Source organism: Rhamphochromis longiceps, linkage group LG3 (assembly GCF_057381845.1).
Source record: "Rhamphochromis longiceps isolate RC_006_pf linkage group LG3, R_longiceps_female_GT1.1, whole genome shotgun sequence".
Taxonomy (NCBI): Eukaryota; Metazoa; Chordata; class Actinopteri; order Cichliformes; family Cichlidae; genus Rhamphochromis; species Rhamphochromis longiceps.
The window spans coordinates 55,286,874-55,309,817 of NC_140559.1; the positions used below are offsets into that span (position 1 = coordinate 55,286,874).

General features: G+C 42.9%; 1 protein-coding gene and 2 pseudogenes across 2 annotated transcripts in view; 2 read left to right on the forward strand and 1 right to left on the reverse strand.

The window, feature by feature from the left end:
* The first annotated feature begins 1,971 nt into the window (after nt 1–1,971).
* On the forward strand, nt 1,972–4,541 carry LOC146675344 (E3 SUMO-protein ligase KIAA1586-like; annotated as a pseudogene).
* A 5,439-nt stretch (nt 4,542–9,980) lies between these two features.
* Nucleotides 9,981–22,944, reverse strand: part of LOC146675345 (neuroligin-2-like) — a 257,360-nt gene continuing 244,396 nt past the window's right edge. For both annotated transcript variants that reach the window (XM_085400411.1, XM_085400410.1), the window contains 5 exons: nt 22,653–22,838; nt 17,969–18,234; nt 12,481–12,634; nt 11,321–11,687; nt 9,981–11,020 (listed from right to left, as the gene is read on the reverse strand). In XM_085400411.1, coding sequence (XP_085256537.1) covers nt 10,192–11,020; nt 11,321–11,687; nt 12,481–12,634; nt 17,969–18,234; nt 22,653–22,838 — 1,802 coding nt within the window. In that variant the 3' untranslated portion in view covers nt 9,981–10,191. The remainder of the gene's footprint in view (nt 11,021–11,320; nt 11,688–12,480; nt 12,635–17,968; nt 18,235–22,652; nt 22,839–22,944) is intronic.
* On the forward strand, nt 12,647–15,295 carry LOC146675346 (uncharacterized; annotated as a pseudogene).

The following is a 22,944-nucleotide window of genomic DNA, read 5'->3' on the forward strand; positions in this document are numbered from 1 at the left end:
AGAGCCACAATATATGAGTGTGGTTGGCAGAGTGTGTCCCACAGTTCCTCCAGCATGAACTCAGATGTGTTGGACCCATCTTAGCAGTTATTTCTGGAGTTCTGTTGAATCTGGTACATGAATGCCCCCTTTATTTTGGGCAACTGCAGGGTTTTGAGTCTAATTCTAGGCCGCTGTTTAGCCTACATGAAGTTAGAAATTCTTCAATACAGCTTGGACTCTCCACCATTTGACCCTTAGAACTGAAGAAGCTTCTCGGATGAGAGGTGAAACGTCTTCAAGTAACTCAAAGAAGTCCAGACGCTTTTCTTTGCAAGCTCCTTAGACTACGATGACCTGGATGACTGAGAACCTTCACAGACTTCTCCACACTTTAAATGCGCTCTAATGATGGGAACGTGTGGTAACATTCAGTCTTAACTGAAATAACATATTGCATCTATAAATGGGATTAAAATGTTTACCAAAGACTAACGTTTTTCATTCAGAACAAACAGCAGATTTCAGGTTAGGGCTGCACAACTAGTCTGTCCAATATTAAAATGACAGTTGTTACAATTATTCACAGATTGTAGTGGCAAAATGTGTTTTGATTGCACTGTCATGTCAGAATACTGCTTTCACCTTTACTTTGTGCTACACTCATGTTAATTAATCTTCATAAATTAATGTTTGCAAACACAAAGTATAAAGTTTTCCACTCTGCTATTTGTACCTGCACAACAGATGTGAATAAAACTCAAACCTATACGAGCTCCTTCTCCGTTTCCCTGCAACATTTTGTATAGATCTAACTTTTTGCCACATAAATAACCTTCTGATGTGTTTACAGTAAATGTATTTGATAGTAGCTTATTTTGTAACTTTTAGTGGGCCTATGCAATGTTCCCTCTAAGCTGCGCACTGCTGGCACAGTCTCTGCGCACAGAAATTCTGCGTTGCGCACCAAAAAAAATCTAACCTGAATTGAAATTAAAATTAATACTTTAACAATTCTGTTTTGCAGTGTTAGTCAGTAAGTGACTGGCTGCTCCCATATGGGAACGATGCCACCTTATCCCATAGTCCAGCCAATAATGCGTATATGCGCAGCCAATCAACGTGGTTGACAGGCTATGACAGCGTCCTTATGTGCCAACGCCGGTGTGTTAGCTGTCAAAGCGGCGTGGCTGATGTGGAGTGAAGCCATGTTAATGACAACGTGTACAACCATTGGAGATGTGAGCAGGACAGACGGAACAATTGACGGAAAAATTGGGGACTTTACACCAGTTTTTAAATCGTGTTGATAGGCCACGTAAAACCAGAGTTGTGATAAAAAAAAATGCAATGTTTGGTTTTCTTCCTGAATACTGGTTGTTTATATTTACTGCGGGAAGAAACGGTTAAATTGGCGTTTTATAAGAAAAAAGGCTCGAAAGCGCTCTCCACCTGTGAGCAAAAACAAACCCCACCCCCTCTGCCTTTCCTATTCGTCTAAAAAAGTACCATGTCGACCAATCAAAAAATGATATGGCAACGTGGCATCTAGTTGTTAAGAAACGGGGGAAGTTTTAGGAGTGACGGTGGTGTTTTGAGATGTGAGAGATTTGCGACGTTTAGCGCAAATCTTGTGTAGTTAGTGTGTAGTGTAGTCAGTAGTTTTGTTGTGTGCGTCAGAACAATGAGGCGACTGCTGAATGTTACAGGTGTTACAGGAGCAGTGCTTTAAGTGGGCCGGTACGCGCCGGTACTCAGTACCGCCACTTCTAAATATAGCTCTTGAGAGTACCGCCACCTCTCCATGCGCCCAGAACGTGCTTTTAGCGTACCGGTACTCTCATTTGCACATCGTTTGGCTGCACTGCCGCTTTTCAGAGCGCCCTTCACAAGCACGCTTCCTAATTCGTCCCACCGAGAGCAGAGACTACATTACCCATACACCAATGTGTTTTACAAGTGAAAAGCGCATGCGTCGCTTTTGCCGTTGTCATGTCAACAACTCAACGTGGTCCGGAGAGGGTGTGTAAAACGCGCAAACAGCTGCTCGTTAAAATACAAAAACAATGAACACTTAATATGCTCTCCTGGCTTCAGACTCTGAGTAGTAAAAGAACAAGGTCAGAATCAGAGGACTCGCTGGCTGACACCCCACCAAGCCAGAATGATATCGCTGCAGGTCAGACGCAAGCTAATGAAAGCTGCACTAGTGCCGCAGCCGCGGACGACGGCACTTTTGGCGACGACGAGGACGAGAATGACACCATTTCTACCGATGACAACAGCCGCGTTAGCGAGCATGAGTGGCCAGAATGTTGGTCCCAAGCACAAGTCCGGTATTTCTCCACAAATTACAAGTGGCTGATCAGCAGAAATCAAAAGTTGGGTTGTAGTGTGTGTAGTCAAGTTTGTGCTCGCGTGGACATGCAGCAAGGGCAGAGAGTGTCGCAGGAGTGGAGTGGGTGCTTAATCTCGTCTTTTGGAAGGGACAAGGCTGCACAACAAAACTCACTACGAAAGAAAATAAAAGAGCACAGAGACTCAATTTATCACAAGAAAGCAGTTGAAATAAAAGAGAAGGCAACACAAAATACAATGCAAAAACACATTGAAGATATGAGAAAGGCTGACTACGCTTCAACTTGCAATGTGTTTAGAACAGCTTATAAGATTGGCAAGCATGGGCGTCCCTTTACAGACATGCCAATAGATGTCCAGTTGCAAGTCTTAAATGGTGTCAAGATGGGCAGAGTTTTGCACTCTAATAACTCATGTGCAAATATACTGGATCACATTGCAGCTGAAATGAAAAAGAAGGTAGTCAATGACATAGTGATGAATGAAAGAAAATTGTGTGTGCTCATTGATGAATCCACTACAATAAGTGGAAAGTCTGTGCTTGTCGTGTGCCTGCGGTCAGCTATTTCCAGTGAAAATCCAGACACAATATTTTTTTGAACTGATTGAGCTGCAGGGGACCACAGCAAAGGACATCACTGAAGCACTGTTAGGATGTCTTCATAAGAATGGCTTTGACCCTCACTACCTACAGCAACATTTGTTGGCATTTGCTTGTGATGGAGCCTCAGTGATGCTTGGGAGGAAAGCAGGAGTTGCTGCGCAGCTTTGTTCCAAATTCCCTTACCTGTTTGTCTGGCATTGTTCCAATCACAGACTGGAACTGGCAGTTTGTGATGTTTTGAAGGAGGTAGGAGGAATCAACCACTTTAAAATATTCTTAGATCAGCTTTACTCCCTCTACCATGCATCACCAAAAAACCAAAGGGAGTTAACCGAGAGTGCTCACAATGTTGGACAACGTCTCCTTGTGATAGGCTGTGTTTTATCAGTGCGTTGGGTTGCTTCAAGTGAGAGAACAGTGAAAGCAGTATGGGAGAACTACCAAGCTCTGCAGGTACACTTTACAAGTGCTGCTGCTGATACCAGCAGGGACTCAAGAGAGAGAGCAAAATACAAAGGACTCAATGATGTTCTCACTACTGTTTCTTTTGTGGTCAATCTTGGCATCATGTATGACGCTTTCACAGAACTCAGTGACCTCTCAAGAATGCTCCAGAGATGGGACATGACTTTGGATCAAGCCGACAGGCAGCTGGACCGACAAATCCGGGTGTTTGAGTCAATGGTATCCACACCTGGTCCCACACAAACTGCCATTGAAGCTGAAAAGGAGAAAATCTTCAGAAATGTATGCCTGCATGAAAATCAGAGGGTTATAAAAATCAACCATGGCCAATTTTTCCGTAGCCTGGCTGAAAATGTTAAGTGCAGGATGACTCCAACAACTTCCTCGCATGTCAGTAAAACCTCATCTGAAAAGACAGATAGTCACCTCCTCTCAGACATCAAGGTCCTCCAGTCTGACTCCTGGCCTGCATCTCTAGATATTCAATATGGGGATGCAGCGGTCAGACGTTTATGTCAGAGATTCAGAGTTGGGGAGAGGGAAAGTGTCCTAGGATTTAGGGAGTATAAAGACCTTAAAGCTTCCAAGACACCAGCAGCCCTGAAGCCGCTTCTTACAGCTGTCCACACCATTGCAGTATCAACAAGTGAATGCGAGCGAGCTTTCAGCTCAATGAATGATACTTGACAGATAAAAGAAACTCTCTCAACATCAAAAGGCTTTCAAATATGATTTTCCTGAAATGCAACGGACCACCCTTGGATCAGTTTAACACACAAACATATGTGCAGACATGGCTGGCACTAGGGAGGAGAAGTGCAGCATCCACAAACTGCGAAGCCCAAAGTGAAAGGAAAGTGGAGCCCAAAACGTGCTGGAGCCTTTTCTAGGTAAAATGATTTGTACAGTATTTCTCATTTTTCATTTGGTGTACTGTGATTGTATTTTGCTGAATCTGCTTTTGTATATTTTTCAGGGGTAAAGAAATGAACCATCTTCAAGACTCAAGATTATGTTCTACTGTTCTATGGTTATTATGTTTGGGTTGCTTCAAGTGAGAGAACAGTGAAAGTAGTATGGGAGAACTACCAAGCTCTGCAGGTACACTTTACAAGTGCTGCTGCTGATAGCAGCAGTGACTCAAGAGAGAGCAAAATACAAATTAGTTTATAATTTATTTTATGTACATTTTGTTAAAAAAAAAATTCAATACCTTTTTGCACATTTTATTTATGTTCAGTAGCTCTTTCTAGCTCAAGCAAATCCACAAACTAATAAAATGATTTATTATTTTGTATAAGGTTGTCTGTTGACTGTTGTATATAAAACCCATTCAATATAGTTGTTGTTACCTCAGGGGAGGCGGAAAAAAAATAGAGTACCGGCACCTCTTCTGGGCCACTTAAAGCACTGTACAGGAGTGATACATCTGCTGCTGTCAGGCCTGCAGGTATCAGACTGTTGTTCTCCTTTATCTCATAGTGGACAGAAATTATTTTTTGGAGTGGCACAAATAATTTGTGTGGCATCAGATTTGATGCAGAACAGCTGATTGTTCTGTAAATAGTTTGAAATGTTTATTTAAAAACGCCTTGGCTGCATTTAAAAAAATAGCTGCAAAAAACGTTGTTTGCCAAACTGAGTTACTTTTTTGAAGAAGTAACTATATAATTAATTGCCCAGCATTGGTCATTATATGCTGTATTTTGGAGACAGAGAGTTACAGACTCTCTCCCAGACCACAGACTCATAATACAAGTCAGAGCTGTATAAAAGAAAAAAAGAAAAGAAAGAAAGTTGTGTTTTCGAAATTGGAGTTCAAGTTATTTTTGCTTCCAATAGTGTTAACATACTGCACAGGTCATGAACAAGATTTTTTTTTACATTTTCATTGTAAATGGGCTAAAGCAGTTAATTAAAAGTAGTCTAACATAAATGTAAACGCTGTAATTTGATTCTTTTAATAAACCATGTAACTTGGATGGATTCGATGCCGGCGTGACCACAGTGCACACGTCTGATGTCGCTCATTGGTCCAAGGGATCGCTCAGGGAGTTTGTGTGTTCGCTCAGACACGTGAAAAATTAGAGGGAACATTGGGCCTATGACATTCAGTACCCAGTTATTAAAATGTTAAGTGTAAATCATCCCCAGCCCACAATAGCAGCTGAATTTACTACGATTTCAGATCTTCAGACACGTCAATAAGAAACCACCGATGTGTAAAACAGGCTGACAACAGAATGACGTAAACCACACTGCTGCAACTGTGCAGCTCTCAGGTTTGATCTATTGTTTCTCTCTGTTTTTATGACATTTTTCACTGTGGATTACAACAACATCAACATTAGAAAATGAAATACATTTATAGTAGGTGATCATTAATCACTATTATTGGCACTATTAAAGGGCTCCAAAAATCAAACTTTGCTTAGGGCACCACGGAGGGCCAACCCTTTTTACACTTCAACGATTGTACACAAAATACAATCATCCATCCTTCTATCTATTTATTTTCTTCCGCTTATATAATTCAGCATCACAGGGAAGCTGGATCCCAGTTGTTTTTCACAGAGGGCCAAGCAGTGGAGGGAGCTGCCGACCTCCCAGCAATACATGTAAAAGCTTTATTTTACACTGACTCTGGTCATCTTTATCTATCATAAAAATGTTCTTCACGATCTGAAACACGTAAGTGTGGCAAATATGCAAACAGCTAAGAAATCAGGATGGGCTAAATCGTTTCTTACTGCACTTCTGTTAGGCGACTGAATAAAAACACAAAGTCAGCAGTCTGGCTATGAATGTCTTTAATGTTTCCCAGATCAGAATCACAGCATACAGTGTATAATAACTTCTAAAGTAAACAGAAATATCATCACCTCATTTATTTATATAATTTTACTTTACTTTTTTTAATAATCATCTTTTTTTTATTCCATTATTTAACATTTTTCTTCATCTCAAGTCTCGAGTTTCTGAGTTCAACAAAGAAAGTAGAAAGAAGACAACAGGTGCAGATTTGCAATGGACACCAAGCTGAGGGTTTCTCTGTGGGTGTCACTGTCTCTGTGCACGTTTGACACTGTGGACGTGACACAGGATCATCCAATCATGAAGTTTTGCTTTGCTGACAGTTTCTGAGTGTTGGAATAAAATAAATCCAGCAGTTATACCACAGAAAGGACAAAGTGTGGCTCTAACAGCTGTTGAACACACACAGACTGTGATGTTCTCCACACGTCACCCATCGCTCTGCACTTTTCCAGCATCCAACTGTTTTTCTGCTACATAACATCACTGCAGGAGAAAAACAACGGACAGACAGACAGACAGCACAGTGTGACACGAGCAGGTCAGACCACCTGTGTGATCTCATGAGTCTGTGAGGATATGAGGCATCTTATGGTATCAAAGCCCTGGAGTCTGTCAAACATGGCTACATGTAAACACTGCTACATGTTAGGTGAGCTAACATTTAACTGACTGCACTTTTTTCTGTCTCAGTTTAGGTCATTTATGTCCTTACTGCGAATCACTGAAAGGCAAAGCTGGCTTTTATCGCTCTGATGTTACGCACATCATGCAGCACAGATTCATCTCTGATCACAAGACTCATATTTCAAAATAAAAGCGAGCTAAGGCTTGAAAAGAGGACGACGATTTTATGACAATCGCAGAGAAAAGAGCAACGAAAGGATTTAAAACTTGATGAAAATGTTTTTTCTCACTGAAAACTAGCAAATGCTAATAAACAGCATGACTGGCCCTCTGCTGTGAGGGGGCTTCAGTGGAGATGACTTCTGCTACAGCGACCTTCCTGCTACAGGATGGTCACATGATAACGATCAACGTTATGACAAAAATAAAATAAATGTTGAAAAGACAAAACTGATCGGTGGTAAGGATGAACTCATTTGAAACCTCAAGCTAACGGCCATTTTTTTCTTCTCATTACAAACTGCACCTGTTGTCTTTTGTCATCACAAAATAAGCATATCATTCATTCACTCCAAAAAACCCCAAAAAAACAAAACATAAAATAAACAAGAAACTTAATATTTACAAATATTTTGTCTGTTTTTTTTCTTACACTTAAAAATGTACAGTTCTGATCTTCCAGATGTTTCGTCTCCATCCGTCTCCCAGTTTGGTATTTTCTTCTCTGTCCAGTGACCTCAGAGTGAGCGCTGAATGTGCCACAATGGCGCCCTCTAGTGTTAGCTTATAAAACAGACAAGGAGAAAGAACAGAGCCGAATGAAAGGACTCGTTTGTGTTCTCTCCTCTGCTGTAGCTGTGTGGTGCTGAGGTTAACTACACAACCCCTCGCCGCCTCCTTATACACAGGAGTGAGTACAAAAGGGTTCGTACGGACGCATCAGCCGGCCGTCCTTCTGCTCGACACTGTTAGCTGAAAGATGATCGGATCATCCTCTGTCCTGTATTTAAGGCTGAGAGTCTTTGTCCAGTCTCTTTTCCACAGCTACTGTCCACAGCACTGGTCCACCTGCAGCACAGCCCCAGTCAGTTGTTTTATGATTTACATTGTGCACGTTTCCCTTCCAGTGAGCTTACAAAACCTCTGACAGGAGAAGTCAGGCATGTGTTTCCCCCACCTCCCCTTTTAGGCAGTAATAAAATAGAAAACAAACAATCAAACAGGCTAAAGCTAGAGCACAAGCAAAGACAGCACCGGTGACTAAGTTCTCCCATACTGGACGTACGCTACCACGTGGGCTCAAACAGCAGCACATCAGCTCAGTTTACATACTGTTGACATCTTCATCAGAGGATCAGCAGGGAGCGCTGCTGAGCTGCAGTCGTCTCCACCAGAGTGACGGAGCAGGAATCACAAACAGCACAAACCCACCGTGTTGTTTCTACCCTGTTCAGGAGATCTGAGCCCCCATCCCTTTTTGTCATGTTGCAGCTCTGCACTGCAGGCCCTGAACGCCTCCCGGTTACCCTCAGTGTGCTTAGAGTTTAATTTACAACCGACGAGCTCACAGATCATCTGCAGGCAGGTGAACGAACCCTTAATGTGAGGATAATAGCAGAGCTGACCTGAGGTCAGAAATAGTCAGGAACGGTGTCGACACAGTGAAGTCAGGTGTTTGGGAATTTGTCTGATTATCAGTTTGGGGGGGGGGGGGGGGGGGGGGGGGGGGGGTCGGTGTTAAATAACAAAGGTGGTGTAGGATGGAGAGAGGAGGAGGGAGGGAGCAGTGATGATATGGAGGAAGGTGATTGGTTAAGCAGCAGGAAGGAGCTCATGCTGGAGTCTGAGTTTTTACTGTTGGCCTTTTTCTGCTTTTTGTTTATTGTTGTCTGACGCGGGCCCGCCTACGCTTGAGTGATGCAGATGTGATATCACACTCACACAGCGACTGCCACACACACACACACACACACACACACACACACACACACACACACACACACACACACACACACACGACATAAGGGGGTCAGACAGGAGCAGCATCAGTCTCTGCTCTGTTTTGTTAATAACGTAGAAAAATAATTTTGTACAATCAAGCTACATCGACGGACGCTTTACCTCACGTACCCTAAAATGAAAAAGTAGTGACAGTAAGATGAAGGCTGCACATGACACCATGACTGAGTTCACAGCTGTTGCTTTGATTCTAACGTTTAAGACTTTTGGCATCGACTCCGTTTTAATAAATGAGTGCTGGGAGGCGTCGTTTGACTTCAGGAGCTCCTGCGATGCTCTTACTCTGCGGGAGAAAACCAAAAACCAAAAGTAGCAAACATGGAGCGATATGACTCGTTTAGATTTTGGGAAACGTGCATCGACAGGTACAGTGTCCTTTTCCCCGCGTCTTTAAAAATAATTCATGCATAGATCCCCCACTGAGAAAACCCTTTTATATACTTTCTCCTTTGTACACATTTTATATAGAACTATATATAATATCATTTCTCTATATCTATATTTTCAGAAAAATTATTTCCACACAATAAAAAACAACAATTAAACAAATGCTTCAAACAAAACAACAAAAGAAGAGAAGATGAAAGAAAGAAAAACACGACTGAGGCCAGTTTGGCACTTTGTCACGAGAACATGACAGAACTCTGTTAGTTGACGGTAAATAGCGATACTCTATTTTTCTTTCGTTTTTCTGCTCCCTCGATGAGAAATGAAACACAGCAGTACTTACTTGGCACCTAAAAATGCTGGTAGAATGAAAGATATGAGTGTTTTTATAGTTATATGTTTAGTGTACGCCTCCCCCCTCCAAACTGCTCAGCAGATCGGGAATTTTTAGAGAAGAGCAGGAGGGAGGCGTGTCAAATGAGAGGAAGAGAGCAGTAGTAAAACAGGGATGTAGAAAAGAGAAGCATAATGTGCACATAACACACAGGAGATGGAAAAAGAGATGACGCCAACGTAAAAAAGAGAAAACAGCGAGGAGCGAGAGAGCATTCATCCCTTTGACAAATGTTGGAGGTCTTGAGCCTGGAAACAGCAGACCGTCTTTGAAAACAGTATCTTTGAAAGATCTGAGTCACCCACCCCACCCCCACCCCAAACTGCTCATCTGCTGCTGTACACTTCAGTTGCACCTCCACATGCCACCAGTGGAGGGAGCTGCCAAGTTTTACAGCACATGACGCAGCAGGTGTAGTTGCTTTTGGAGAAAGAAGAGAATAAGAGGACAGAACGAAGGCCCACGTCTAGAGGCCTCCCTTCCAGAGCGGTAGCAGAGCCAGTGTTCCTGGTCCCTAGGTGGCGCTGTGTCGGGCCTGTCCCTACTATACCCTGGTGGTGGAGTGGGGGTGGGGCAGGGTGTTGTTGTGGCCGGTGGAGGGGAATGTGTTGAAGGCGTGAAGAGGCTGCATGCTGGTGATGGTGCTGGGGATCATGGTGATGGTGTTTGGCGTCATCAGCGGCACGTCGTCGGGGGCACGGCGCAGTGCCAGGGTGTAGTCGGGAGGGCAGGCGGGCCGCAGGATGTCGTGGGGTCGCAGGGGCTCCATGTCGTGGTGAGCGTCGTGCTCCGAGTGCTTCATCTGCAGGGACATGATCTCCTCCTCCTGGCTGTGAGCCAGGTCGTTGGCGGGGCCGCCCCGCTGAGGGGACAGCCGGTGCCGGCGCATCTCGTGCCGCTTGTCACGCTTGTAGTAAAGGGCGGCGAAGGCCAGGATGTTGAGGAAGAGGAGCGACGCTCCAACTGCAACTGTCACGCTCAGTTCGGTGGAGTAGTCGCGGGTGTCTCCGGGAAAGAGGTCCTGGGGCGGGCGCTCTGAGCCCTCGGGCTCGGGATCTGACGGGAAGGTAGGGTAAGGATGACGAGTGGTTCGAGGAACGTTGTTCCTGGGCCTCATGGTGCCGGGGTCACGGCCTGCAGGGGAGCGCGTAGTGGTGGGAAAGAGCACGTCGTGCAGGCTGTGAAGATGAGGGACTAATTCCAGCCAAAAGGCCACTTTGTTAGCTCTGTAGTTGTCTCTGACACGAGGTTTCAAACCGATGTGAAGGTACTGCTTGTCCTTCGAGTTGAACTTGGTCCAGATGACCTCCTCGAAGCGGTTGGGCTTGGTATGAATGAACTTGGTGTCCTGAGGGACGGGCAGGTTGGGGTCCCTGGTGGAGCATAAAGGTTAAACGTTTCAGTTCAAAGTTATATTCAGTCTCCATTATAAGTAACATGTGGCATCAATACACTGAATACAGACAGGAGGCCCATTCTCTGTGCAACCTTTCAACTATCTAAGACCAACCGGCTGCTCTGGGATCTGGATGCTTTTGGTGAACCAGTGTTCAATTCTTCAAAGCCACACGAGAATTAAACTAGCAACCCAGATTCAAGTATTCAAGATGACTAGAAGGCTGTCAGAGAACATACAGTAACGTGTACAGTTTACACTACGACATGAGGCCTACCCAGTCTTTGCGAAGTTAGTCCAGTAAGTCATGACCACAGCGCTCAGCATCACATCGTTCTTGGAGAAGTTGCACGGGAACAGGTCCGTGGCACCGATCATCGGTACGCCGAACACGTAAGGTATCTCGTCTCCGTGCGCGGCGTCGGCCCACTCGGGCCGCGTCTCCGTCTGGCAGTGGTGGTAGAACGTGTAAAAGTAAACTGGGGACTGAAACTCAGCATGGAGTTTGGCAGTGGCCACAGCTGGTGCCACCCACTGGTGGTCCGTAAACAGGGCCAACAGAGTCTTCCGCCGCATGTCTCCGTTGTCCCTGTCCGCCCAGTCTGTGTACATGAACTTAATGGTCTCCCTCAGGATGTCTTTGCCTGGTGAAGAAGCACAGGGGGAGACAAAAGGAGGGGGAAGAAAGATAAAAGTGAAAAACTGCTAAGAGTAAAGTAACAGCAGTGCAAGACATTTTTTAAGAGATCGGTCTGATCAAAAGATATGAAACCAAAGCAAATGTTGGTGAGATGAACCAAGAGCCAGGAAGCGAGTGAGAAATCTAGAGAGGAAAAAAAAAAGTCTTTCAGATAACAGAACGAGTGACAGGCACAGAGAGGAAGCATGACTGCATTATCCAAACATGTCTGTACTGTGACTGTGGTCCGGCTGTGAGGGGTTCACAGGCCGATCTGTCAGAAACAGCGACACTGAGACTGGGAGCCGACTACCTGGGGGATGATAGCATTACTGCCCACAGAGCCTCAAAGGTTAAGGCGCAGACACGCCGTGATGTGGATGAGTGGCTCTCTTTAGCACGCTTGTCTTGTTTGATGCACTTCACTGGGCTCACATGTTACTGATTCCATTCTTTACTCGCATGTTTTAAACGCTTAAAGCACTTTCACAGGTTTTTATATTCTTTTGAAAATTCATGTGAACTCAAGCTGTCAGAACTGTAATGTAAGCTTTGATAATTGTCCACATTTGTCATTTTGATGATTATCCGTTTATTTTAATCCATTTATTACAGTAAACAGAAAAAAACTAACAGATCAACAAACGCAGCTCCTAATAAGACAAAACCTGATGATGCTGCAAAATGCAGTTAAGTGAGAGGAGGCTGTAAAATGGAATAACTGAAAAAGTGGCAGTGTACAGAGGTGGCGTCCTCACCCTCTGGGTATCCGTAGAGGTTGTCAACAAAGTTGGAGATGGTGTAGTCGAACGCCGCAGCTGAGATGCCGTCGTTGTCCTCACTGTCGTCCACAAACTTCAGCCCCTCTCCCTGGTTCACTCCTATCAGGATGTCATAGTTTAGGAACTCCCCCTGGTGGAGAAAATGAGGAAGAACATGCTGAGTGCTGGAACAGAGCCTGTGTGCATCACAAGTCTATAACAGGAAGTGCGGCTGAAACACAGCTTTGTGCATTAGCAGCATTTCATTTCCCAGTAAACAAGTGTACAAACTCAAAAAACATATTCCTCTTAAAAATGTGCAAATGTGAACAAATCAACTTGTTAGAGATCTTCATCTCCACTGTAAATAAACAACAAGCCAGAAAAGAAGAAAACTGCACCAAAGACCAACAAATTCTTCTCATCAGATATTGAAGCTTCTTTCCTGTGTGACATAAAAAATAGGAGACAGATGTTTGTTTGTTTTTTTGTTCTTTTTAACTAGTTAAACACCCACGCCCAGAAAAATGGTAAATGGCCTATATTTGTATTGCGCTTGACTTAGTCCCTAAGACCCCCAAAGCGCTTTACATGTTCAGTCATCCACCCATTCACACACTGGTGATGTAGCTACAGCCACCCTGGGGTGCACTGACAGAGGCGAGGCTGCCGGATACTGGCACCTCTGACCACCACCAGTAGGCAACGGGTGAAGAGTCTTGCCGAAGGACACAACGACCAAGACTGTCCAAGCCAGAGCTCGAACCGGCAACCTTCCGATTACAAGGCAAACTCCCAACTCTTGAGCCACAATCGCCCAGTGGGGACATTTCATTTTCCAGCAGGAAGCTTTTTGTTATAGCCTTTAGATCAGGGGTCGGCAACCTGCGGCTCCGGAGCCTCATGCAGCTCTTTAGTCCTTATAGTGCGGCTCTGCATGGTTTGGGAAAATAAATTAGTATTTAGCAGAAGTGTGTTTTATTTATGCCAGTTTTTTTTTTTACTTGTAGTTCTAAATTGGAAGATTATTGTGATTTTGCAATATACAAATAAAATTATATTTTGTTATTTTTTCATCGCTCAAAATAAGCATCACACTCGCGGAAGCCGGTGTACCCGGCGAAACGCCGTGCATTTATCGAGCCTTTCAACCCCAGATAGGCCAATTATGGCTCTTTGGGTCTTAAAGGTTGCTGACCCCTGCTTTAGATGAACAGAGTTTTTTAATTAAATACATACTCTTTAATAAATGTTCTCTTTTATAAAAAGTAGGATAATTTAAAAAAACTTTTATTATACCTCTATTAGAAAAAAAAACTGTCTTGTTTTCTGTTGTCTGTTATGTAATATTAGGGATGTTTGTGACAATTAATTTCTTCATCGGCTGGACTAACCAATAGTCCACAACTAGGAAACACTGAAATTTTAAGTTAAGTTTGAAAACAGTTTAAAAAAAAACACCCCATTCCAAAACGTCTTGTGACAATCTCATTGGCTTAGGGAGTGATGATGTCATAGAACTTCATCGAATCTTAAGTCCTTTGATGTTTTTCCTTAAGTAGGGGTGAGAAACAGCAAGTTTTAGTTCGTTTCAGCAGCATCTGTGTTTGCAGCATACAAAACGTTCACCACAGAAACATTTGGAAAGCTCTTCAAAGTCATCGTATAGAAACTCCAACATGTTTCCAAGAAAAAAAACAACCAATTCAAAAAGATTACGCCGCCTCTCCTTCCTGGAGTGGCCGGCCGATTTCCCCAAATGGCATCTCATCCTTCCAAAGGGCATTAGAGGAGAGTAGGAAGGAAAACTACCTTCTCCAGAAAAAAATGCAACAAATTGAAGAAGAAAAACATCAACTGGAGGACAAGTGTAGACGAATGGAAGCCCAAAATAAAGAGCTGGAAGAAAGACAACAGCGCCAGCCGGACATAAACATTATTAATGAGGGCTGGGGAATCAAGTTTGCTCAGGCCCGAGAGCAGATTGTGCACCTCATTAAAGAAAACAGGCAAAAGAGTGCAGAACTAAAAGAAATGACCAACCAGCTCCAAGACAAGAAAACGATGACTGATAAGATACAACGGGATCTCCAATACATGGACCGAAAAAATCGGCTCCTCCAAAGACAGCTCCATGAAGCTGTGGAAGAAAAGAATAAATTCCTCCAACAGAAGGAAGAGCAGGACAAAAAGCAACAAGACATGCAGCACAAACTGAAGAGCATGCAGGAAAAATACCGCATGCTGAAAGAAAGCCTGGATGAAACACTGCGCCAAAATAAAGACCTTCTTCAACAGAAAGAGCAACAACAAAAAAGACTGAAAGAAGGAAAACGCATCGTCCAGGACTTTCAGTCTAAAAATCTAAAACTGCAAGAGTTTTGTAATCAGCTGGAGGACAAAGCAACTAAAGTGGAAGAAGAAAGGGACAAACTGGAGAAACGGTGCTCACAGATGCAGAAAAGGATCGATCAGATAGCGAGAAACAACTCCGAGCTCGTTAAGGGGCGTTTGGTGGAATTCAATAACTTGAAGAGTGAACACACTCAAATGCAGTCACAAAAACAACAAGAAGACAAAATACATGAAGACAAAAATCAAGAAATCAAGAAAAGAAAGAAGCAGTTAAAAGACAAGCACAAAGAGGTCCAACAGAGAAATGCAGACATGCACAAGGACAAGCTGATACAGGAGGCAACATCCAAACAACTCAAAGACAAGCTTGAAGAACAACAAGCAGCATTGGAAGAGGTGGAACAAAGATGTGAGAAACTTGAAGAAAAACCACTTGCAGAAACCATCGACGAGCTGAGAAATCTCATCGTGGAGAAAAAAGCGCTCGTGGAAAAGTGCATGAAAAAAAAGAAAAAATGGTTCCACTTGGTCCAGAGGAGAGACGCTACTGCTTCCTCACCTGATGTAGCCTCGTCTTGCTCCACCTCTGTTAACCCCCCCAACCAGTCCCGGCAGTTGACTGTCCCCTCCTGAGCCTGGTTCTGCCGGAGGTTTCTGCCCGTTTAAAGGCAGTTTTTCCTCCCCACTGTCGCCAAGTGCTTGCTCAGAGGGGAATGTTGGGGTTTTCTCTCCTCTGCCTTTTTTCTTCATTTACTTGTTTAACTTCTTTCATTATTACTTCATTTTACCTTGTTTCTTCATTTTGCCTTGTTTCTTCATTTTGCCTTGTTTCTTCATTTTGCCTTGTTTCTTCATTTTACCTTGTTTCTTCATTTTGCCTTGTTTCTTCATTTTGCCTTGTTTCTTCATTTTACCTTGTTTCTTCATTTTGCCTTGTTTCTTCATTTACTTGTTTAACTTCTTTCATTATTACTTCATTTTACCTTGTTTCTTCATTTTGCCTTGTTTCTTCATTTTGCCTTGTTTCTTCATTTTGCCTTGTTTCTTCATTTTGCCTTGTTTCTTCATTTTGCCTTGTTTCTTCATTTTACCTTGTTTCTTCATTTACTTGTTTAACTTCTTTCATTATTACTTCATTTTACCTTGTTTCTTCATTTTGCCTTGTTTCTTCATTTTGCCTTGTTTCTTCTTTTACTTGTTTAACTTCTTTCATTATTACTTCATTTTATCTTTTCCTTCATTTACTTGCTTGATATTCTTATCTAAATAATAAACCAATTAAATTTATCCTTTGAGTATTTTTCATCTCATCTTTACAGAATCTTTCCAAAACATTTTCAAACATTCAGATCTGTCTTTTATTTTCTTCTTGAAACCTCATAAATGGTGAACTAAAAACCCAGAATATGGTTTGAAACATGGTTTCAGCTGAAAGTGGCACAACATGCTTGAGTGAGTGAGTGAGTGAGTGTGTGTTTGTGTGTGTCAGGGTATCACTAGTTAGGTCATCATGTTTAGACTCATTCACTTCAAATTTATTTAGGCCAAATCTTTAAAACAGTATCATTTCATACACATTTTCAATTCACTTCAATCGCACAAATGCAGAAATAATTATTTGCAGTATCTTATTTATTATGAGAATGTCATGCCTGATCATTTGTACCTACACCACCAAAAATGGGGTCAGAAGGGAGGAGATGATGTTTAATGGGTTATAAGAAAAGGTCAGAAATATAAGTGCCGACATGAGCAGTGTCCACAGAAATCTCTGAATCTCAGCTCAAAGCTCAAATAAACCATTTCTACAACCAGCAAACAAAGCAAAGACACCAAACAGTTAAAAGAGCAGTGACGTCACCACGAATCTGTGGTCAGGTAATATCCATGTTTTGATTGATGATTCTCTGGAGTTAAATGTGAACCGAAGCATATTTTGGGTGTTATATGCTATTAAAGACTTCAATAAAATAATCTCTAATTAATTAGGTGTGGGAAATAAAAAAATCAAAATTTTCTATGTTTGAGTCACAGTAACTTTTAGTTACAACACTTTCAAGCACTTTTCAAACCTTGAAAAGACAATATTAAACTTCAAGCATTTTCAAGGATTCCAAGACTGACTCTTAAGGCCATGATCTTCATCATATTGCGTGTTCTGCAGGTCACGGCTTCAGGGCCGATCTTTTAAAAGTCTGCAGTGTCGATTAATGCATAGAGCTGCAAAACTCACACTTCTTCCTCTCACACACAATATGTCACTGTAGTGATTTTCACGTTACTGCTTTCTGCACACCTGTTTGATTTTTTTCACCTTACATAAAACACTTCCCCCGTCTCCAAAATGACTTTCACATTAATGACACTGACTGCATCAGCAATCTCTTCAGAATGTAGCATTTATTTAATCAAATAATAAAACTTTTTAAGAATCTCTTTTGTAATTAAAAATCCTGGTCAACCAGCAGTGGTTACTTACACTAATAATACACACAAATCAACTTTTTCAGTTTTTCACTTAGAAGATGGTCCAAAATACCATCTGGATGGATGAATAAAGAAGAAGAAGAATTTTTTATTCTTGTCACATGAAAATATTTCAATCAAACTGAGAAGAGAAACCTGCTCTTTGAAAACCTCGACGACTCTCTGTCAGCTTTGAATTACAGGATCACATCTTGCTGCTTTAAGGTTCTGTTCCAGCTTAACATTTTCCAGGTCTGACTACATTTAGCTTATTTGCTACTGTCTCTTGTTGCTTCCTGTTTCATTTTGGTAGCGATTGTTGGAAGAAAACTGCTCTCCCAGTTAGTTTTACTTGTCCCAGTCAGATCGCTCTTTGTCTTTATAGTTGTGTCTCATCTTTGCGTGTACTTGTGTTTATACTTTTCTTTAATAAAGTCTTATTTGTTTGCTTTTTGGGCTTCTGGCGAACACTCATGGCAACACAAGAGAAACTTCTCAGTGTGTCTAAAGTATAACACCCTGACCATGTACATCACCAACACTGCAGTTATTTTCTCTGCAGTTATTTTGGTTTCACGTCACGGCTGATCCCAGGAGTTCTCACCACTTTGCTTGGATAATAAAACACAACAGAGATGTGCGGCTGCTGTTATCAGACCCTCACCTGCTGCATGAGAATCTCTGGATCATCAGGAACTACGTCTCCGTCCACAACAGGCCCAAAGGCGATGTGATAGCGGGCCGGCTGGATGTCTTGGTCCACCAGCTCTCTGAAGTTCTTGCGCCTCAGGCAGTCAACCAGGTCAGCCGTCTCTGCGTAGGTGCAACCCACCTTCCGGGCCAGGATCTTGGTGTACTTGAGGGGTTGGTAGTTAACGGACCAGCTGGAGATGGCTGTGCCACTCTGCGCTATGGCCCTGTGGAACAGACCTGAAAGAAGACGTGGGAAAGAAAGACATTTTGGTGAGGTTCAGGGCAGAGGGAGGATGCCTGATGTATAAATCACATAACTTTCTTTCTGCTAGAGAACTTGATTAAAAATACAGTTTAACAATTTTTCGTCATCACGTTTCTTACTAGAGAAAAGCTGGTAGACACAGGATGGGACTACAGACCCAGAGCATCACTGACGGAGCATGTTATAGAGCTTTAGCTCCAAAAAGTGGAGGCAGGACTGGGAAAAAGCTCATCTGAGATGTCAAAAGATCTATTTTTTCCTTTCTTGAGCTGCTTTTCCCCCCCTCCAAGCTTCTCTTGGATGTATTTTCCCCTCTCTGTCTCCCTCTTTTTCTCTCTCTCTCCTTTAGTTCTGGCTGTCCTGTGCTGTTTAAACCACTCAAGTGGCTCATTAAGGGGGCCGCCTGGCTCTCTCTCGTTTCCTCCCGGGCTCCCTTTTTTCTTTCTCTCCCTTCTCCTGGGCCGAAGATTGGTCAGTTAATTATTAAGCAGAGCTGCAGAGTTTCTTTGTCGCTCCTTTAGTGCCTCTTGCCTTCGCTGCTTGAAACCTTGCTCTACTTGGCTGCTGCTTTTTTCGTATTTTCCATTTCAAAGCATTTTATTCCCTCTTTCTCCTCTTCAGCATAGTCTCCTGTTTCTCATCCTGTCCTTGTCTCACTCCTCTTAACTGTGGATGGATACTGATTACTGTCCTCTGCCTCCCTCTAACCTTCATATCAGTATCACTAACAACCCCCTCCCTACGTCCTGCTATCCGTCCTGTAAGCCTCTGATGTCAGCCCTGATCTGTGACACTGTGTTGTTGACATGATTGGTGTCCATTAAGTGTGAGGATGACAGACTCCTTACCTGGCACCCTGGTGGAGGGGAGAAGGGGGGGGAGGCATGACAGACAGGTGGCGTCTAGTGGACTGATGTAACGCCATTAGATGCTGATGAAGAGGAAGATGACGACGGGGTGATGAGAAAGCGCAGGCATGAGGACAGACAGGTGACAGTGAGGGACGGGGTGAGGCTGGTTGTCAGCAACAAGACAAAAGGGGTAAACAGCGGCATTCCTCGGTTTTTAAGGTTGTGCTTTAGATTTTTTTTTTTTATTTGAGCTCATGTTGGAGCTGGAACGTAATCATTATGGATTAGCATTAATGCTAGAAGCAGAGCAAGTTAGACACTATAATTAGAGACATCTCTGGAGCTCATTCACACAGAGAAAGAAAATGTGAAGAAAAGGTAACATTTTACATTAAAGCACATAAATCTACAACTGACAAGCTGCTTATTAGCATGTTAGCGACAGAATGGCTCCTCATCAGTCACAATGTTTATTAAGCATTAACGTCTAAGTCTGCATATTCTGCAACTAGAAGACCATTTAGAGTTTCCTCACTAACCTTCTTATTGCTGTTTAATAACTGCTGAGCAACCTGTTAGCCATGGGCACGATTTGACTTTAGAACAGGGAATATGTTCTGAGTTAGCTGTAGTTTTGTGGTCAGTCACCCACATTTACTACATGTTATTAATCTTGCAGGATGGCACCACCACCCTTTAACCCTCTCAAGGCAGGCGTTGTAAAAGCTAACAACCTGATTACCCCACACACATTTTATGAGTTTTTTTTTACTCAGAAGTACCACTGCAGGTATTCTTTTGTGCATTAGCAACAGAAACTTAATTTGAGCCTGAGAGGGTTAAAGGGCTGTACACATGGAACTAGTGGTGTCATGGCAACCAGCGACCAATGACTTGTAGTCACAGAAGTACTGAGTACTGAGGTAAACATTCCACATCCACCAATGAGAACAAAGAATACCTCTGACTAACACATGACAGGGCTGTGAAACATACAATCTTAAAAAGTTAACTATATAAATAAACATGAAAAATGATATGCTAGCAAACAGACTTTACACATCAATACTTAAAATCATCAGTCATAGCACTCATACTTTAACTGTTATTTACTGTTGTTATGCAGTAATGACAAGGTTTTTAAAGGATAACTGAACTAATGGTCATGGAGCTGTGGAATATTGCCATGAATTGTAAGCTGTTATTACATCTTTTCATGATAACTAATAAAGAGACCAGAAGCAACTAATAACAATAATAATAATGGATTGGATTTATATAGCGCTTTTCAAGGCACCCAAAGTGCTTTACAATTCCATTATTCATTCACTCTCACATTCACACACACTAATATGGACTTATAATTAAAATGTGTATTTTCATATAAAGTATTCCCATTAATAAAACTAATAATAATAATGAAAGCACGTAAGTTACAATAACCCATTTAATATTAGTCACTTTGTGGGATGTCGGGCTAGTTATTTACCTCTTTTAACTTATGCTAATCACACCATGACTTAGCAACACAAAGAAAATACAAACTTTTCCCTCCAAAGTGTTAAAGAAGTGAAGTTACCAGGCTTTATAGGTTATATTTGTGTATATGCAATCAGACAGGGGTGCTCAACAGGAAAGTCTGGGGGTGGTCTGGGTTAATGTGAAGGGTTAACAGACATCAGCGGTAATTACAGACATTGTGTTAAACAGATACAGTGACACAGCAGCAGCGCACGGATGCTCATTCAAGCTTTGACAACACATTTGTTTTCAAGGCACATCTACGCCGACAGAATGAGTCAAAATTAGAGACAAGTCAGACGTCTGCTTGGTGCTTCAGACACGCACGCACGCACACGCACAGAGCAGTAATTGAAACAGATGCGTGGTTGTGTGAACACACTCTCTAATCTCTCTTGTTCTTCTCACCCACCATTTCTTTCCTGTTTCTGTCCTTTGCAGTTTGTGTGTGCGAGACGGAAAATGAAGAGAGGGGAGACATATTGAGGGAGAGTCCTCGAGCAGCCGAGAGAACAGAGGAGCCACGACTGGAGGAGGACAGCTTCAAGAACAGCATGATCAAAGGCGGCGAGCGCGTGACCGTTTGGCTGCGGATCGTCGGCCACGCTGATCTCAGTTCCGATCAAAGTCGATTGGTCTGTCGGCCTCTGTCTTTTGGCGGTGCGGTGTTAACACTTAGCCCTCGGGGTTTGTTGTTGGTAATGGGGAGCACGAGGTCAGATAGATGTTGGATTTTCAGTGGAGAGAGAGACTTCCTGCTGCAGAGCAGTGAAGCGCGGACAGAGGAGCGCACGCCAAAGGCAGGTAATTCAGGGTAATGCTGGAGCTCCCACGCCATTTATCCTCCAAAGAAATGAATAACATAACGTGGATCAAACCTCCGCTCGCACATTAGCTACACGACTGCTTAAATTGTTCAGTTCAAAGGACAAGCAGTGTTTTCCTTTGGGGATAAAGGTGTCAAGTGAACATCACAGGACTTAACTGTTTCTGGGCTGGAAGCTATCCGCTGTGCTTCTATACGTGACAATCATATTTTACATTAAATAAAACATGGCTCACTAAAGAGAGCTGAACTGACTGACTGAGGACAGAAACTTTAGTCATTCAGACAGAATGTACGCAAAGGACAAAAATATATTAGTCGAGAAATGTATGTTAAAGGAGGCATGGTCCTCCCCGGTCTCTAGCTGAACCACACATCTTTCCGTAGTCTGACATGCTTCACATTGTGTGACGCAGCAGAGCACCACAGATGTGCAGAGGACACAAACTGCATCAGTTTGCTGTAAATGAATAAAACTGCACAGATAAACAACTCTCCATGTTATTCACTAGTCCAGAGCACAACACCTTCATCCTCTATTTCATTTTTTGTTGCGCCTGGCCTGCACACATCTGGCCACTAAGCAGAGTGAAGGTGTGATTTATAGCGACGGATGTTGGTTCATTTAGAGTTTTGTCTCTGTGAAAAGAAATAAACGACGGGAAAAAACTACAAATTTTTAAGCTTATCAGATCCAGCCCAGAGTAAACGAAATACGTGAAACTGATGTTGGTTTTTGAGAGTTTTTTCTTCTTATGGCTCTGTGTGATGTCAGAGACAGCAAAAATCCTTGATGCAGTCATCTCAGGCACACAGCTATGAGCCAAGAAGCTCCGCCCTCCTGCTGTTCACACCTTCTGTTTATAATAAGACGACAATCAGAAGAAAGTTGGTTTAAAGAAAGGGGGATAAGAGCTGAAATGGCTGTTTCAGTCTGAGGATGAACAGAGGAGCTGCACTCTGGTCCTCTATAAGACATCGCTGATCCATTTAAAGCATCTCCGCCAAAGTCTAAGAATGAAATACAGAGCTGGAAATAAGCTAACCTGGCCCTCTGATCATTGATTTAACAGGGTGGATCCAAGCTGGTAGCTGGTAGTTAATGTTGGTTTAAATAAGAAAAAGCAGCAAAGGTGGTGAAAAGATATTAAAAAAAATATGTGCTGTACGAGGAATAAAACATGACATTTACCCTCAGAGTGATGCGAGAGGATGAGGAGGTTGACACAAGAGGCCCCAGCTCCAGAGCCGAAGATGGTGATCCTCTCCGGGTCTCCGCCAAAGTGGCCTATGTTCTCGTTGAGCCAACGCAGAGCCTGAATCTGGTCCAGCAGGCCATAGTTCCCCTTAGCAGACTGATCTCCGGTGCTCAGGAAGCCTTATGTGTGGGACACAAAGATGGAGGGAGGAGAAAGGTGAAGGAGTGTTTTCAGAAGAGGAGGGGGGAGGATGGAGGGGGATGAAGAGAGAACAAGACAAGATGT